This window comes from Pelophylax lessonae (assembly GCF_965119305.1).
Source record: "Pelophylax lessonae genome assembly, chromosome: 12".
In the NCBI taxonomy this organism is placed as follows: domain Eukaryota; kingdom Metazoa; phylum Chordata; class Amphibia; order Anura; family Ranidae; genus Pelophylax; species Pelophylax lessonae.
In genome coordinates this window covers 62,500,776-62,514,529 of record NC_138779.1, presented here as the reverse complement: position 1 = coordinate 62,514,529, position 13,754 = coordinate 62,500,776, and the positions used below count along the sequence as shown (strand labels likewise).

The 13,754-nt window shown below is 45.1% G+C and overlaps 1 protein-coding gene across 5 annotated transcripts in view; it reads right to left on the bottom strand.

Annotated features, from left to right (window-relative positions):
• The window catches only part of USP28 (ubiquitin specific peptidase 28), a 159,067-nt gene extending 150,915 nt beyond the window's left edge, over positions 1–8,152 (bottom strand). For all 5 annotated transcript variants that reach the window (XR_014225968.1, XM_082273384.1, XM_082273386.1 and 2 more), the window contains exon 1: positions 8,023–8,152. Coding sequence is in view for 4 of the 5 variants with exons in the window: in XM_082273384.1 (XP_082129510.1) it covers positions 8,023–8,133 (111 nt within the window). In the remaining variant the exon portion in view is untranslated. The remainder of the gene's footprint in view (positions 1–8,022) is intronic.
• Positions 8,153–13,754: the final 5,602 nt, after the last annotated feature.

The following is a 13,754-nucleotide window of genomic DNA, read 5'->3' as shown; positions in this document are numbered from 1 at the left end:
ACGCAATAACTTTTGCGCAAACCAATCAAAATACGCTTTTTACGATTTTTTTTACCAAACATATGTAGCAGAAAACAAATTGGCCAAAAATGTTAAAAAATTTTGATTTTTACATTTTTTTGGGGGGGAATTTCATATAAAAAAATGTGAAAAATATTATTTTTGCAAAATTTACGCTCTTTTTTTTGTTTATAGCGCAAAAAGTAAAAATCGCACAGGTGATCAAATACCACCAAAAGAAAGCTCTGTTTGTGGGAAAAAAAGGACGTCAAATTCGTTTAGGTACAGCGTCGCACGACCGCGCAGTTGTCCGTTAAAATCACGCAGTAAATCGCAAAAAAAACCCTGGTCGGAATGGGGGTAAAATCTTCCGGGGCTTAAGTGGTTAAAGTTCATGTGCGTGTAAGGGCCAGCAGCATCCCAACACATATGACAATATCGTGTATATGTTGTGGTGAGCTGCACTGAAGGCTTTTTCATGTTGAAGTAAACTGCATTACAGCATTATAAAAATTGGAAGCATGCCACGCACGCCTATGTAAAGGAGGCCTAACTTTTCAAAACGGCTTAGAAAATGAAAATGTAAAAGCTGATTGGCTGTGCTTCAGGTGCAACACTATGAATTCCCCTCACAGGTCCTAGTATAAGGTGTCCTGATGGCACGAGGGCTTGTGTATGAAAACCCTTGGAAATAAAAAATATACCTCAGCCTTCCCTCCAACACACATTATATAATCCGATTACCTCTGGCAATTCATTTCATTGTGTAATTAAATAAACACCATATCACTGTTATTACAGTAATCGCTGCTTACAAGGAAAGCACCCGCCCTGCCAGGTACATCTCCACAAAACACTTCCAAATGACGGAATATCTCCACAGCTCTGGGTTTGCCTTTTACTTTTACAGAATGTCAGCAAGAGCAAAATGATTTCCTAGAGGACACAGCGATCCTGGAGGAAGAGAACAGCAGAGGATCCCAACACATGGGAAGGCCTCATTCACATGAGCGCTGAGGCCTGTACAGCATGGAGGAGGCCTTTGTTTACATGTCAGGTGCCACGTGCTGCCAGCCTATGTTAGTGAATGGAGACACATCGGCTGTACAGACGCAACCTCATCAATTTTGAATGATAGGTGTGTGTGTTTGGGAGTCATGAATCCCAAAGTCTATCAAATTTGGAAACGTGTGTCCGTACAGTGAGTGCATGTAACATAGGCTGCCTGCATGCGACTCCAGACATGTAAACTAACATCTCATTCACGCTGTACGGGCCTCAGGGTCCATGTGAATGAGGTCTGAGCAGGAGGATGACAGCTGTGTCTCTGTGCTGTGTGCGGAGACACAGCTGTTAGTTCCCCATGCATCTCTATGGGGGAAATCGGATGGGAACGGACCGTGCTGTGTGAAAGGGGCCTTAGGGCTCTTTCACACAGCACGTCCGTCAGACGCACTCCGTCTTTCACACAGCACGTCCGTCGGACGGACTCCGTCTTCCACACAGCATGTCCGTCGGACGGACTCCGTCTTCCACACAGCATGTCCGTCGGACGGACTCCGTCTTCCACACAGCATGTCCGTCGGACGCACTCCGTCTTCCACATAGCATGTCCGTCGGACGCACTCCGTCTTCCACACAGCATGTCCGTCAGACGCACTCCGTCTTTCACACAGCACGTCCGTCGGACGGACTCCGTCTTCCACACAGCATGTCCGTCGGACGGACTCCGTCTTCCACACAGCATGTCCGTCGGACGGACTCCGTCTTCCACACAGCATGTCCGTCGGACGCACTCCGTCTTCCACATAGCATGTCCGTCGGACGCACTCCGTCTTCCACACAGCATGTCCGTCGGACGCACTCCGTCTTCCACACAGCATGTCCGTCGGACGCACTCCGTCTTCCACACAGCATGTCCGTCGGACGGACTTCGTCTTTCACACAGCATGTCCGTCGGACGGACTCCGTCTTTCACACAGCATGTCCGTCGGACGGACTCCGTCTTCCACACAGCATGTCCGTCAGACGCACTCCGTCTTTCACACAGCATGTCTGTCGGACGGACTCCGTTTTTTCCATCCATCCAGATTTGAAGGATCGGGTGTCAGCGGACATGTCTCCGCTGACATCCGATCCCCCATAGAGATGCATTGGGGGACTGTTCAGATCCGCCAAAAAAACGGACAGGCGGATCTGAACGGTCCACCTGTGTGAAAGGGGCCTTAGGGCTCTTCCACACAGCATGTCCGTCGGACGGACTCCGTCTTCCACACAGCATGTCCGTCGGACGGACTCCATCTTCCACACAGCATGTCCGTCGGACGGACTCCGTCTTTCACACAGCATGTCCGTCGGACGGACTCTGTTTTTTCCATCCATCCAGATTTGAAGGATTGGGTGTCAGCAGACATGTCTCCGCTGACATCTGATGCCCCATAGAGATGCATGGGGGGACCGTTCAGATCCGCCAAAAAAAACAGACAGGCGGATCTGAACGGTCCGCCTGTGTGAAAGGGCCTTAGCCTTCATCCACACTGAATACTTCTGAACTCACACGATTTCAAAGCTGCACTTCAGTCCAACTTTGGGGGCGACTTGAAAGACATCTGTGCGGGTAAAAGTGCTGGGACTACTTTTGGAATTGGGTGTGGCGTCGCACTGATTGGGACGCTCCCATTGCCGGCAATAGGCTGCGTTTTGACCTGTCCATCCCCAATGTGAATGGGGGCTTAAGCCCCGTACACACGTACGGATCGTCGTCATACAAATGTTCGTCTTTTCTCCCCGGGATGTCGGTGTCTGTTGAAAAGTGCAAAGACAGCACAAGGACAGCACAAGAATTTTGTCCGCAGACTTCAGCTGACTGCAGAAGTGATGTCATGTAATGGTTAACTTTCCCTGTGTTTTTTATTTTCTGAGCATGCCCAGTCTTGCAAATCTGCGGTCTGTCGGCCGATTTCTGTACTGACAGGCGAACAATCGTCCGTTCTGGTGTCCGCAGACAAAAATTTTCATGTTTGCAAGAAAGACTCTTGTCCGCGGATTGTGCGCAGACAGCTGTCGGAGGCACCATACTAACACGCGTACAATCGGCAGATCTTTCGTCCACCGACGTTTGTATGACGACGATCCGTACGTGTGTACGGGGCTTTAAAGTTAAATGAAATCCCGTGATTAGCTCTAAAACCTGCAGAACTTTGAATGATTTAGCAACATGGAATAAAAAGATGGTAGTTGCATTTTATTTTTAATTTGACAATATTTGCACAACTGTTTATCAAATCTATATTTTCTGGAAGAAAAAAAAAAAACACTAAAAATGATTTTAATTCACACAAACACAATTCTTTCCCCAAATTGTTGTACAAAATAAAAGAGAAGTAGTTAAACAAGAATAGTAGTGGGCTTGAGCACGATATGGCCATATGGTGGGACCAAACCCCCATTTTTATTTATGGACTCTCTTCAGATTTGGTAGTAATTTCTTTTGCATTTGCGCGCTATTCTTTTTTAATATAGTTAAACAAGAATATGCCAAGCCACAAAATGGCAAAAAATTACGATACTCAAAATTAACAGAGGACGTTTGAAACACCTTTATAGTTCATCAGTTTGGATAAAACTGTAAATGAGTGACCTAGAATATTGCTCTCACTCATAACATACTTATATGGCGGCCTGCGTCGGATCAGGTACCTAGAATGTGATCCGGCATCTCCGGGTAGGGCATGCGTGCTGCCAGCAATGCAGCTGTGCTGTGATTAGACGCAGCACAAGCCAATCAGCAGGTGGCGGCCAATAAATGTCTGCCGGAACCACTGATCTGAGAGGAGAGTGGCTGGACAGAACTTTGCCTAGGTAAACAACATTTGATTTCAAAATTCATCATTTACATTCATAAAAGCAGCACACAAAAACCCCTTTGATCGCCCTAGATGTTTAACCCCTTCCCAGTCAGTGTCATTAGTACAGGGACAGTGCATACTTTTAGCACTGATTACTGTACTATTGTCACTGGTTCCCACAGTGTCAGTTAGTGTCAGATTGTCCACGACAATATCACAGTCCCACTGTAAATCACTGATCACTGCCATTACCAGCAAAAAAATATTCCAGAATGTATCCCATAGTTTGTAATTTTTGCGCAAACCAATCAATATACACGTATTGGGATTTTTTTTTCATCAAAAATATGTAGCAGAATAAATATCGGTCTAAGTTTATTAAGAAATTTGATTCTTTGCATTTGTTACTGGATATGTATTATAGCCAAAAGTAAAAAAAATATTTCTTATTTATCAAAATTAATAATTTTCCTTTGTTTAACCACTTAAGCCCCGGAGGATTTGGCTGCTAAACGACCAGGGGGTATTTTGCGATTCGGCACTGTGTGAACTTAACGGACAATTGCGCGGTCGTGCGACGCTGTACCTAAACGAATTTGACGTCCTTTTTTTCCCACAAACAGAGCTTTCTTTTGTTGGTATTTGGTCACCTGTGCGCTTTTTACTTTTTGCGCTATAAACAAAAAAAGAGCGTAAATTTTGCAAAAATAACAATATTTTTCACATTTTTTTATATGAAATTCCCCCCCAAAAAAATGTAAAAATCTAAATTTTTTAACATTTTCGGCCAATTTGTTTTATGCTACATATGTTTGGTAAAAAAAAAAAAAAAAATCGCAAAAAGCGTATTTTTATTGGTTTGCGCAAAAGTTATCGCGTTTACTAACAAAGGGAAAGATTTTTGTCATTTTTGTTGTTTTTTTTTTTTAACGCGTAATGGCGGCGATCTGCGATTTTTTTGCGGGACTGCGACATTGCGGCGGACAGATCGGACCCTTGACTGACATTTTTGACACTTTTGGGGTTACCAGTGACATTTCTACAGTAATCAGTGCTATACATAAAAACGAAGCCCCCGCAGTGCCGACAGGACGGCCGACCTGTTAGGCCGTCCTGCTTCCTGGATCGCGTCCTCCGGCCATCTGATTGGCCGGAGGCACGATTACATCACCGTTCACGTCACTGGGCTCTGAAGGAACGGCACGGATGACCGTTCTTTCAGAGCGCATGCGCCGAGGAGGTCATCGGCTGCATGCACTGTAAATATCTCCTAAACGGTGCATGTTTAGGAGATATTTACAGCACCTTTAGGTAAGCCTTAATATAGGCTTACCTATAGGTAAATTTCAACAAAGTGGGTTTACAACCACTTTAAAGCGCAAAAAAAAAAAAAAAAACTGCAAGACAAAGGCATAATGTACTAGTTCGCATCACATACTAGCACATTTTGAAATACTTACTTTAGAACGAAGCCCCCTCAGTGGCACCCGGTGACTGCTGAGGGGGCTGACATGTTCCCTCAGAGTCTTTTACGGGATCGTGGCCTCCGGCGCTGTGAAAGGCCGGAGGCGCGATGACATCACTCCTGTTCCAGCAAGGAGCTCTGAAGCTCCGGCACGATACGCGGGACCTTCAGAGCGCATGCGCTGCTGAGGTCGGTGGCTGCATGCAGGGAGAGTATCTCGTAAATCGCGCAAGTTTAGGAGATATTCATTTTACCTTAATAGGCTTTACCTGTAGGTAGAAATCACCAAGCAGGGTATACAAACGCTTTATTCCTCGTACACACAATCAGATTATCGGACAAATTTTCGTCCGTGTTTTGTTGCATGCTGGTCTCATATGGAAAGTGAAGAGGTTACTTTCATACAAAAATTCCCGTGCGGCAGAATTCTACTTCGGAAGTGATGTCATGTGTTGAATTGTTTTGTATGTATTCTTTAGTTCCCGAGCATACGTAATCTTTCTCTTACAATTATTTACAGAAGAAAACTGTACCAAATAAACGAAAATCGGGCATTGTGTTCACGGACGATAAATATTTTATGGCCTGCCCATTCAGTTTTTGTCATCCGAAAATTCGTAATTGGCTGTCGTAAATCATTTGTTGGATGAAATTTTACTTCCGATTTTCTTATCGTGTGTACAGGCCTTTACACTTTTAGGTTTTGGATGCACCTGACACTTTAAACATGGAAGAGATTGAACTATATCAGCTTGACTGCCAAAGTGTGAGCTTTTTTGTTGCCATCTGTGGTTCATTATGGAGATTTTACTTCACTTCCTGTCCTGTGGATTCAACAGGAAGTGAGAGGATATCTTTCCATGTAAGGGATGAGCCAATTTAGACTGTTGTCTCTGGAACAAGTATAGCCATGGAATATTTCCTCCCTTTTCATGTTCTGGTGGCCGTTCAAATGTAACCGCTCTTTGAACATCAGTGCCCTGGACACATTGGCGGTGATCCATAGGGAGATGTTGGCAAGCAGGGGCCCTGGACACGTTGGGGGGGGGGGGGGGGAAGAGACCTCGGCGGAAATCCATAGGGAGATGTTGGCGGGCAGGGGCCCTGGACACGTGGAGGGGAGAGAGACCTTGGCGGGCGCTGGTCTCTGAAGGCATTGGCGGAAAATCCATAGGGAGATGTTGGCAGGCAGGGAGCCTGTAGACGTTGACAGTTATCCATAGGGAGATGTTGGCGGTCAAGGGCACAGGGCCCTAGAGATGTCGGCGGTCGAGGGCGCTGGGCTCTGGAGATGGCAGTGTTTGGGGTGCAGAGGCCCTGGAGATTACTGTGTGATGTGGCTCTGTGGATAACAGTGGAGCTCCTGGAGATCTCAGCGAGCTGTATGACCCTGGAAATTACAGTGTGTTGTGTGGCACCTGGATATCATGGCGGGGAGGGAAGGGGGGCACCCTGGAGATCACAGCGGGGAGGGAAGGGGGGCACCCTGGAGATCACAGCGGGGAGGGAAGGGGGGCACCCTGGAGATCACAGCGGGGAGGGAAGGGGGGCACCCTGGAGATCACAGCGGGGAAGGGGGGCACCCTGGAGATCACAGCGGGGAGGGAAGGGGGGCACCCTGGAGATCACAGCGGGGAGGGAAGGGGGGCACCCTGGAGATCACAGCGGGGAGGGAAGGGGGGCACTCTGGAGATCACAGCGGGGAGGGAAGGGGGGCACCCTGGAGATCACAGCGGGGAGGGAAGGGGGGCACCCTGGAGATCACAGTGTGGAGGGAAGGGGGGCACCCTGGAGATCACAGTGTGGAGGGAAGGGGGGCACCCTGGAGATCACAGTGTGGAGGGAAGGGGGCACCCTGGAGATCACAGTGGGGAGGGGGGGGCACCCTGGAGATCACAGTGGGGAGGGGGGGCACCCTGGAGATCACAGTGGGGAGGGGGGGCACCCTGGAGATCACAGTGGGGAGGGGGGACCTGGAAATCACAGTGGGGAGGGGGGACCTGGAGATCACAGTGGGGAGGGGGGGCACCCTGGAGATCACAGCGGGGAGGGAAGGGGGGCACCCTGGAGATCACAGTGTGGAGGGAAGGGGGGCACCCTGGAGATCACAGTGTGGAGGGAAGGGGGCACCCTGGAGATCACAGTGTGGAGGGAAGGGGGCACCCTGGAGATCACAGTGGGGAGGGGGGGGCACCCTGGAGATCACAGTGGGGAGGGGGGGGGCACCCTGGAGATCACAGTGGGGAGGGGGGGCACCCTGGAGATCACAGTGGGGAGGGGGGACCTGGAAATCACAGTGGGGAGGGGGGGCACCCTGGAAATCACAGTGGGGAGGGGGGGCACCCTGGAAATCACAGAGGGGAGGGGGGGCACCCTGGAAATCACAGTGGGGAGGGGGGGCACCCTGGAAATCACAGTGGGGAGGGGGGGGGGCCTGGAGATCACAGTGGGGAGGGGGGGGGCACCCTGGAGATCACAGCGGGGGGGTTGGGTGGAGATCACAGCGGGCCCTGGTTCCTGAGGACAGGCAGTCTATAAATAAAGTGCAAATGGAGGAAAAGTTTCCATTGTCCCGGGCCTCGGCTGACCCTGTGCAGGGTGTAGCGGGGTCAGTAGAGGGGTGATCGGGGTACACAGTGATGGGCTCTGGTGTCCCCATTGCCGCACTTCCTCTCACTTATAACTCCCTTCGCTCCCCTTCCCCCTCACCGTGCTGTGCGGACTCCTCTCCCCGTCGCTCTCTCCGTCCTCATCCGGTTGCCGGTTCGGTCCCATGTTATTGCCGGCCGTGACACCTCGTGCTCGGGACTCCCCGGACATCTCCGGAGCGCGACCCAGCGACACGCCCACCCCGCCAGGCCAGCAACCCCCCTATACGGGCGGCCCCGCCCACCTCTGCTCATTTATCCCCGGACCGAGCTCCGGCCGTGACGTCACTGGCGTGCAGCGCTCGCTGTAATGTGAGGGCCGAGCTGAGAGTGTGCCCGCTGGCCTAGAGACACATATACATAGAGACACACATACATAGCGACACACATACATAGAGACACACATACATAGAGCCGTGCATACATAGAGACACATATACCTAGAGAAATACATACATAGAGACACATATACATAGAGACATACATACATAGAGACACATATACATAGAGACACACATAGAGACACACATACATAGAGACATACATACATAGAGAGTGAGACACACATACATAGAGACATACATAGAGACACATATACATAGAGACATACATACATAGAGAGTGAGACACACATACATAGAGACACACATACATAGAGCCGTGCATACATAGAGACACATATACCTAGAGAAATACATACATAGAGACACACATACATAGAGACACATATACATAGAGAAATACATACATAGAGACACACATACATAGAGACATACATACATAGAGACACATATACATAGAGACACACATACATAGAGACATACATACATAGAGAGTGAGACACACATACATAGAGACATACATAGAGACACATATACATAGAGACATACATACATACATAGAGAGTGAGACACACATACATAGAGACATACATAGAGACACATATACATAGAGACATACATAGAGACACATATACATAGAGACACATATACATAGAGACATACATAGAGACACACATACATAGAGACATACATAGAGACACATATACACAGAGAGTGAGACACACATACATACAGGGAGTGCAGAATTATTAGGCAAATGAGTATTTTTGAGGATTAATTTTATTATTGAACAACAACCATGTTCTCAATGAACCCAAAAAACTCATTAATATCAAAGCTGACTATTTTTGGAAGTAGTTTTTAGTTTGTTTTTAGTTGTAGCTATTTTAGGGGGATATCTGTGTGTGCAGCTGACTATTACTGTGCATAATTATTAGGCAACTTAACAAAAATCAAATATACAGTATACCCATTTCAATTATTTATTTTTACCAGTGAAACCAATATAACATCTCAACATTCACAAATATACATTTCTGACATTCAAAAACAAATCAGTGACCAATATAGCCACCTTTCTTTGCAAGGACACTCAAAAGCCTGCCATCCGTGGATTCTGTCAGTGTTTTGATCTGTTCACCATCAACATTGCGTGCAGCAGCAACCACAGCCTCCCAGACACTGTTCAGAGAGGTGTACTGTTTTCCCTCCTTGTAAATCTCACATTTGATGATGGACCACAGGTTCTCAATGGGGTTCAGATCAGGTGAACAAGGAGGCCATGTCATTAGCTTTTCTTCTTTTATACCCTTTCTTGCCAGCCACGCTGTGGAGTACTTGGACGCGTGTGATGGAGCTTTGTCCTGCATGAAAATCATGTTTTTTCTTGAAGGATGCAGACTTCTTCCTGTACCACTGCTTGAAGAAGGTGTCTTCCAGAAACTGGCAGTAGGACTGGGAGTTGAGCTTGACTCCATCCTTAACCCGAAAAGGCCCCACAAGCTCATCTTTGATGATACCAGCCCAAACCAGTACTCCACCTCCACCTTGCTGGCGTCTGAGTCGGACTGGAGCTCTCTGCCCTTTACCAATCCAGCCACGGGCCCATCCATCTGGCCCATCAAGACTCACTCTCATTTCATCAGTCCATAAAACCTTTGAAAAATCAGTCTTGAGATATTTCTTGGCCCAGTCTTGACGTTTCAGCTTGTGTGTCTTGTTCAGTGGTGGTCGTCTTTCAGCCTTTCTTACCTTGGCCATGTCTCTGAGTGTTGCACACCTTGTGCTTTTGGGCACTCCAGTGATGTTGCAGCTCTGAAATATGGCCAAACTGGTGGCATCTTGGCAGCTGCACGCTTGACTTTTCTCAGTTCATGGGCTGTTATTTTGCGCCTTGGTTTTTCCACACGCTTCTTGCGACCCTGTTGACTATTTTGAATGAAATGCTTGATTGTTCGATGATCACGCTTCAGAAGCTTTGCAATTTTAAGAGTGCTGCATCCCTCTGCAAGATATCTTACTATTTTTGACTTTTCTGAGCCTGTCAAGTCCTTCTTTTGACCCATTTTGCCCAAGGAAAGGAAGTTGCCTAATAATTATGCACACCTGATATAGGGTGTTGATGTCATTAGACCACACCCCTTCTCATTACAGAGATGCACATCACCTAATATGCTTAATTGGTAGTAGGCTTTCGAGCCTATACAGCTTGGAGTAAGACAACATGCATAAAGAGGATGATGTGGTCAAAATACTAATTTGCCTAATAATTCTGCACTCCCTGTAGAGACATACATACATAGAGACACATATACATAGAGACACATATACATAGAGACATACATACATCGAGACATACATACATAGAGACACACATACCTAGAGAGTAAGACACACATACATAGAGACACACATACATAGAGAGTGAGACACACATACATAGAGACATACATAGAGACACATATACATAGAGACAACACATACCTAGAGACATACATACATACATACATAGAGACACACATACATAGAGAGTGAGACACACATACATAGAGACATACATAGAGACACATATACATAGAGACATACATACCTAGAGACACATATACATAGAGACACATATACATAGAGACACATATACATAGAGACATACATAGAGACACATATACATAGAGACACATATACATAGAGACATACATACATCGAGACATACATACATAGAGACACACATACCTAGAGAGTAAGACACACATACATAGAGACACACATACATAGAGAGTGAGACACACATACATAGAGACATACATAGAGACACATATACATAGAGACAACACATACCTAGAGACATACATACATACATACATACATACATAGAGACACACATACATAGAGAGTGAGACACACATACATAGAGACATACATAGAGACACATATACATAAAGACATACATACCTAGAGACACATATACATAGAGACACATATACATAGAGACACATATACATAGAGACATACATAGAGACACATATACATAGAGAAATACATACATCAATACATACATACATAGAGACACACATACCTAGAGACACACATACCTAGAGACATACATACATACATACATACATAGAGACACATATACATAGAGACACATATACATATAGACATACATACCTAGAGACATACATACATAGAGACACACATACATAGAGACACATATACATAGAGACACATATACATATAGACATACATACCTAGAGACATACATACATAGAGACACATATACATAGAGACACATATACATATAGACATACATACCTAGAGACATACATACATAGAGACACACATACATAGAGACACATATACATAGAGACACATATACATAGAGACACATACATACATAGAGACATACATACATAGAGACACACATACATAGAGACATACATACATAGAGACACACATACATAGAGACATACATACATAGAGACATACATACCTAGAGACATACATACATAGAGACACATATACATAGAGACATACATACATAGAGACACACATACATAGAGACACATATACATAGAGACATACATACATAGAGACACATATACATAGAGACACATATACATAGAGACTTACATACATAGAGACACATATACATAGAGACACACATACATACATAGAGACACATATACATAGAGACTTACATACATAGAGACACATATACATAGAGACATACATACATACATAGAGACACATATACATAGAGACACACATACAAACCCGATTCCAAAAAAGTTGGGACTCTGTACAAATTGTGAGTAAAAAAGGAATGGACTAATTTACAAATCTCATAAACTTATATTTTAGTCACAATATAATAGATAGATAAGATATCAAATGTTGAAAGTGAGAGATTTTGAAATGTCATGCCAAATATTGGCTCATTTTGGATTTCATGAGAGCTACACATTCCAAAAAAGTTGGGACAGGTAGCAATAAGAGGCCGGAAAAGTTGTACATATAAGGAACAGCTGGAGGACCAATTTGCAACTTATTAGGTCAATTGGCAACATGATTGGGTATAAAAAGAGCCTCTCAGAGTGGCAGTGTCTCTCAGAAGTCAAGATGGGCAGAGGATCACCAATTCCCCCAATGCTGCGGCGAAAAATAGTGGAGTAATATCAGAAAGGAGTTTCTCAGAGAAAAATTGCAAAGAGTTTGAAGTTATCATCATCTACTGTGCATAATATCATCCAAAGATTCAGAGAACCTGGAACAATCTCTGTGCATAAGGGTCCAGGCCGGAAAACCATACTGGATGCCCGTGATCTTCAGACGCTCCCATCCAGACGTCGTCTCTTTCAGGGAAGACCTTGCATTTTCCAACATGACAATGCCAGACGACATACTGCATCAATTACAACATCATGGCTGCGTAGAAGAAAGATCCGGGTACTGAAATGGCCAGCCTGCAGTCCAGATCTTTCACCATAGAAAACATTTGGCGCATCATTAAGCGGAAGATGCGACAAAGAAAACCCAAGACAGTTGAGCAACTAGAAGCCTGTATTAGACAAGAATGGGACAACATTCCTATTCCTAAACTTGGGCAACTTGTCTCCTCAGTACCCAGACATTTGCAGACTGTTATAAAAAGAAGAGGGGATGCCACACAGTGGTAAACATGGCCTTGTCCCAACTTTTTTGAGATGTGTTGATGCCATGAAATTTAAAATCAATTTATTTTTCCTTTAAAATTACACATTTTCTCAGTTTAAACATTTGATATGTCATTTATGTTGTATTCTGAATAAAATATTGAAATTTGGAACTTCCACATCATTGCTTTCTGTTTTTATTCACAATTTGTACAGTGTCCCAACTTTTTAGGAATCGGGTTTGTATATATGCATATAAATATTTCTATATTTAGTAAATTCAATCCATTGCATTTAGTAAATCCACCCATCACATGTAGTAAAATACACTTATTTTCTCCTGTCATTTCACCAGATTTTCAAAGACTTTTTGTGAATATACAAGCATATCCATCATTTGCTGCAAAACAACTCTCAATCAGGCCAAATATAATTCAATGTACATGCATATCACAATGGTCTAATCCCTTGTTAGAACGTATGTCATAAGTAGTGGGGATGCGTTACCTCCCACTGACATCATTGATCTTTTTAGCTATCTATACAGGGGGTAATTCTTCCCAGACACCTCAAGTGTAAGGCAGCATTCTTCCCACTGACCATCACACTTAATGAATCAGGAGTAGGGTTGAGCGAACACGGACTGTATTATTCGTGTTCGTACCGAATAATTGGATTTTTGTTACCCGAACACGGACCCGAAAACTTTACTGTATGTTCGGGTAAAAATCCGTGTTCGGTCATTTTATTTCCGGGTTTTGCATGCTTTGGCGCGCTTTTCATGGCGGGCTTTCAACAGCCAA